This window comes from Chrysochloris asiatica, unplaced genomic scaffold (assembly GCF_000296735.1).
Source record: "Chrysochloris asiatica unplaced genomic scaffold, ChrAsi1.0 scaffold02788, whole genome shotgun sequence".
Lineage (NCBI taxonomy): Eukaryota > Metazoa > Chordata > Mammalia > Afrosoricida > Chrysochloridae > Chrysochloris > Chrysochloris asiatica.
In genome coordinates this window covers 1-6,081 of record NW_006411306.1, presented here as the reverse complement: position 1 = coordinate 6,081, position 6,081 = coordinate 1, and the positions used below count along the sequence as shown (strand labels likewise).

The 6,081-nt window shown below is 41.6% G+C and overlaps 1 protein-coding gene across 1 annotated transcript; it reads right to left on the bottom strand.

Annotated features, from left to right (window-relative positions):
* Positions 1-2,778: 2,778 nt before the first annotated feature.
* Positions 2,779-4,638, bottom strand: LOC102826754 (regulatory solute carrier protein family 1 member 1-like). Its single transcript, XM_006878078.1, has one exon. The coding sequence runs from the start codon at positions 4,636-4,638 to the stop codon at positions 2,779-2,781; it is 1,860 nt and encodes a 619-aa protein (XP_006878140.1).
* Positions 4,639-6,081: the final 1,443 nt, after the last annotated feature.

Here is a 6,081-nt window from a genome sequence, read left to right as displayed (position 1 = left end):
TCTTTGAAGCTTCAGTGGGCAAAATCTGCAGCCTAGATACACCTGTCTAGTTACCGAGCACGCCTGATACACTACAACCAGCTTGAGGGAAAATGTAGACAGCATACAGGGGAATCCCTTCCTCTCTTTGGTGAGCAAATGGAGACCACCCTTGGAGATAAGCTCTGACCACAGAGCTACTTCATTTGTGCCAAAGAAGCGTTCCAGTAGGGCCATCCATTACTTAGCTGGCTGGCCATTACCACTGGCAACAACTAGACAAGTTCACAATGATTTTATCTTATTCTTGAAACTTAACCTTTAATTTCTGTATTTTTAGAATACTTAAAGTGTTACACACTGGCTATAATTGACAATGAAGGTTTATTAGCGTCATGTTTTGTAATACCCTTTGCATTCTAGAACTGCTGAATTTAAGAGTAATAAAAATCCTAACATTACCAACAGCTTCATTTTCATAGAAATGATGGACAAGTTTTCAAAATTAAAAAGCAATTATATGTTGAAAAAAATGACAAAATTTGACAAGGATACCTGGCAAATGGGCCAAAATTACTCAGCGTATTCCTAACAAGAATCTGTATAAAAACGATTCAGTTTTTCTCTCAAAAAATAAATATGTACATACATAAAACACTACCATAATGAAGCCTGTTCAAGACTGACATTCTATATTCACTTTGACTGCTTCCCATATTTCCACCCTGTTAAAAGTCAGTGGCCATGCCTCTGAGCAGCGCCTCCCAATTTTATTCTGCTCACAACAGAAAAACGAGGCTAGCATCACACCAAAAGTCTTGCTAGAAGAGGCTACTGTCCTTGGTAACTTCCCTTACACTACACCCACCCCAATCCGTGGCCCCCAGATCTATCACTTAAGTTCCAAACCCGTCACCCAGAGAACAAAGTCCCACTGCAATGCTATGAGATTTTGCATCATTCACAGTACCAATCCTTAGTAATAGCCAGAGAAATATGACAGTTTCCTAGTGCATCTTTCGTCTTTGGTGTAGGGCAAAATCTCTAACATGTGATTGTCTAAAAAAACAGTTTAAAGACAATCTGGTGAACCTGCCATGTAAGCACCCTCTTGACAACTGTCCACAACAGCTCCTCCCGTCACCATTTCTAATTTCAGAAAGGATCATGACGAGACAGTCTTAGAACACGTAAACATCAGAACAGGACAGAGTAGAAGAGGCACGTCTCCCAGTACCCCTAAATTAGAATAATAATAAAAAACAAAACTCCTGAGATCTGACTGTGCTCAACGACTTGAATTTTGATGGAAAGTACACACTTTTTCAGAGAGTCAGATTTTAGACAAAATGATTTTTCAAAGCTTCTGTTTCAAATACACTACGAACTGCAATCTGGAATCAAGAATTATCATTCTTATAATTCTTTTTGAACAAACCATGATTTCAGATTCCTGCTTGGTACCTAAGAGAGCAGTCTGCTTGCCAGGAAAGAATGATCTAAAACCTCTCCATAGGATTATTGCACAGTGGGGCCCTCAGGGCACTGATCTCCCAGGGCGAGTCCTCAGATAAAAGGCCACAATAAATACACCTATATGCTGCGCCCCACTCTTAACTCTACACCGTAGACACAAATAGGATGATGATCTTGCTTAAAAAAGAAAACTCCTGAGGAAAGAAAGGGATGGCAAACTCTACCAAGGCCACTTGAGTCAGAAACGACAAGAGCTGCGAGGGGCAGTCACCAAGCAGACCGACCATTCCAAGCACTAGGATGAACCAGTGACAGGGTTACCACAATTCCACAGCCCACTCAGTCCACGGCTCGAAGCTGAGCTGTAGTACTTCTTAGCAGAAGATGAGTTTAGAAAAGAACTGGCAACCAACCCATTTGCTGAATATAAACAGATCCAATAAATCATTAAGGGTTGAGGCGTGATGAATGAGATGCTAGCAAACCCAATCTCTAGTAAATTCCAGTGTTTAGGCTGTTATTTTTCACTCACAGTTCTGGAAACATAAAGACATTTACAAATGGAATTACACTTTTTTTCTTTGAAAAGTTGGGCAGCACCATGTTTCACGCTAATGCTAATTCCCCCACACTAGCCCACCCACTGTAATATTTGGCAATCCATGCAGCAGCCTGCGTACAGAGTAGCCCAAGTTTTAAACCCTCCCACTCGCCCTAGTAAATGTCAAATCCTAAGCACACAAATAAAAAATACCACTGTAGGAGGTATTATTCAATTATTCTTCAATTTCCTATTAAAATTGATGAATTTTAATATACAGGGGACTGGGTATAATCCCACACACCGAACTGTATTGTCAAAAGTTTGTAACATGACAATGGAATCCATAAGCCCTACCATGCCTACAACACAGACACACAGCCACAGTGTTAAGTTGATCTGCTTTTGGCTACACAGGTAGAGAGACCTCCATGGCTTCTGCTTTTCAAAGCATTCACTCTCATTCTAAATGGTATGCTATACACAAAGCCATCAATTTTATTCCAGAATACATCATCGTAATGAGAATAAAATGCTTTTGTATGCACATAATGCCAATACATTTAAAAAGGCCTACATTTTAACAAGTAAAATAGATAAATCCATCAGACAAGAAATCATAAATTACTTTGGCCGAAAAAAATCCTAAAAAAACCACAAAAAACTCTGGCTCAACTTTCTGCTTGCAGGTTTCTACCTATACTGTATACGTGTGAGCACGTATGTGTGTGTGTAGAGCCTTCTTTAAGGGAATGGAGTACGGTCTAGCCCACTTTCCACGGTTATGTAGGAACTACAATGTTCTTTGCTAGCAAAACAAGAAGAGCGAGGTCTGCATTTCCACCAACTCGATGCAAAGCCCCAAGAGCTTCCTGCAAAGTAAAGCCAGCACGGAGGATCCGGTCAATGTCTGCAGCAGGAAAAATCAATGGTGGGAGAACAGAGGGACTTGAAGGATAGCTGTAGGGTGGGTCAAACTCAAGGAAGAGGCTGGCAGCTTCAGGACAGACATTTTCTCGTGTTTCAGGGCTGTCTGTCATTGGATCCCGTATGCCCTGACCCAAGTCTTTAACCAATATGAAACTGGATGGCAAGGACTTGGTTTGCTCAGAAGTCTGATTGAGTGCATCCTCCTCACCTAAAAGTCTGGATGACATTGCTGCACCTAGGGTGCTGTACGGTTGATTAGACTGATTAGCTGAGGCTAGGGGGATAGAATGGCTCTCTTTGAAGGATTCCCTAGACTGAGGAACGTCTTCTGTATGAGTTGGCGTGCCATCACTTGTTCCCCTGAAGTCAGTAGTTTCTAGCTCCTCTCTTCCAGCTCCAGGTGACGAGCCTGTGCACTGCTCTGCCTTCACTGGCACAGGGACAGCCTGAGGAGAGGAGACCTGTGGAGCCTGTGCATCCTGAATAGCTGGAAGAGGCTCAGTTTGGGACCATCTTTCAGAAAAGTCTTTAGTACTCATTTGACCTTCAACTCGTGTTTCTGATTGACAGGAAACTTCTTCAGATACACTTTCTGAAGCTGTGTTACTACTACTGACCAAAAGTTCATGAAGTTCCTGCAAAGCTGTTGTTACAGATGAATATGACTCCTCTGTTGACTCCACAGAGGACTGACAACTGCCGCAAACGCTTAAAGAGGAGGAGCAATCGCCATATTCTTTATTTGTTCCAGACATTTTGACATCACTTCCTGGGAGCTGTATATCCTCAGTGGAAATGGAATTAATTAAAATTTCATTTGAAAGGTTACATTTTGATGTCTCTACTTCCATTAAAGGATTATCTAGGGTGAGATCAGATGCACCAGTGTTCTTGACACTGGTATTCTGACCACCTTCGGAATTAAACACAGCAACCAGAGACTGTTCAACGATGTCTATTTCCATAAGAGTTTCTGAATTTGAGCAACCAAAGCATCCTGAAGGGAGAATATTTCTCTCTGTATCTAGAAGGTCTACATTCTGCTGTAGCCTGTCCCCTTTCATCTCAGCTTCTAAACCAACACATTTTTGTTGATTCTTTTGCCTTTCTCCAGGAAGTTCAAGGTCCCCTGTGTTACTAACATGTTCTTGGTCACGTGGAGAATTCTGCTGTAGAACCTCATGCTGTTCATGTTCTTCTTCATGCTGCTGAAGGCCGTTGACTGGACTCAGATTCTGATATTCTAGATGCCAACCCTTTTCACTGAGAAGCATTTGTGATTCACGCATCCTAGTAGTTGTGACAGATAAATTAGTTTCCTGTCTTGTATAGAGATGAAATTTGAGGCCCTGGGTGCTTTTTTCAGCAGGAGATTTCTTTAGAGTATCTGCAACATCCGCTTCTTCTGATGAACTCTGCAAAGGCCTATCTGGACTCTGGCCTGCTGGAGCACTGTCTGTTGAAGAAGCATAATCAGAAAGATCCTGTAGAGGAAGAAGATGCGCTCTCGTGTCAGAGGTTATCTGGAACTCAGCTGAAGCCTTCAAAGCCTTGACAGCTTTAGGTTCAAGGCTATCTGGGTCACTGGGCTTTACAGGGCAGACTGAAGCAGAGGCAGAGCGAGCAAAACTCGTAGGATTACCAATCTCCGGACTCTGTCCTGAAGGATGCGCTAGATGGTTATAGCCATCTGAGGCTGGTAATGATGACATTCCCAGTGAGGTAGTTTCTTTACCGCTTTTCTCTATGTGGAATAAAAGGAAATAGAAAAAGATGAATTCGCAAGTAACAAAGGGCAGTGAATTATCAGAGGATACAAATCTAGAAAGGATACAATAAAATCAGGCCCTTAAACTCAGATTGTACATAAGATATCAGAACTATTCTCATTTGATAAGATAGCTTAGCATCAGTGCATCAGAGAAAAGAGGTAAGCATGCTCTTATTAAGATCAAGATGATAGTTCAAGTAGCATTAAAAGGCCCCCACATCATGACCAGGTTAGCGCTCAGGACTGAAGGACAGGAATGCATCTTTATTCCCAGACCGCTAGAAAAATGTTTCTCCAAGTGCATCTCTCCACTACTTATCCTGAAGACACCTGGGATGCTTGTTATGCATGCAGGTTCTGGGGCACCAGCCTGGGGGATAGGATAAAGGCAGGAATCTGCATTTTCAATAAGCTCCTCAGTTATTATTCTCAAGTGCATCACAAATCTTGAGAATCTCTGTAACAGAAATGATTCTCCTGACAATGCACATTTCCTGTTTTAAATGTGAGCACTGAGGTAATAAATGAGAAATCTACAACCAGGTGTACCCAGGCAGAGCAGAATTTCAAAGAGAACAAACACTAATGCTAAGTGACTTCCAGGAGACAGAGATGCAGACATTCTATGTACTTTATTTCCAGCCAAGCTTCTCAAGAATCATGGTAAAACTGCTAAGTGTCTGACACAGAGAATGAAAGCAAAGTTTAATATCAAACAGATTAAAGCCCCATCACCCTACCATATAATACAACTGTTAAAGAATTATCAGTCACTTTCCCATTAACATAATAGAGAAGACGGCTCAATAGTTTTTCAATAGGTAATGATTATTTAGATTCAGTGCAATTGACCACTCACACAAGATGGCAGGCTTATACAATAGTTCAGTGTAAACATCCTAATACTCTATCATTAAATACATACTATTAAAAAAATGTTGAATTAAAAGTCAAAAGACTTTACAAAACAATCTACTAGGACAGATGCAACTCGGATGCTTCATGCTGAATGTTCATGTGCCCCCCTGGGGCTTGATCTTGACCTAAGCAGTCATGAAGCAGTACAGCTAGGCTTCAGACAGCTCTAAGTCTCTGTAATCAGCACAGAAGATAGAGCACTGGGTCGGGAAGTTACTGATGCCTCAGGAAATCACCTTACCTTAGAGTTTAGTAGTAACCAGGGAAACAGCGTTTATCTCATTTTAAACTATGTTCATTAGAGTCTAGAAACACAGGTATGTTTTATTTACTGTTCTCTAAGGAGTCCTGGTGTGGTGCTGTGGGCTAAAGCATCAAACACAGCAAAACTGTTTGAACTGTAAGGTTGGTGGTTCAAGCTCACCAGCTGCTCCTTGGAAAACCTCTATAGGGTCACTATGGGTCG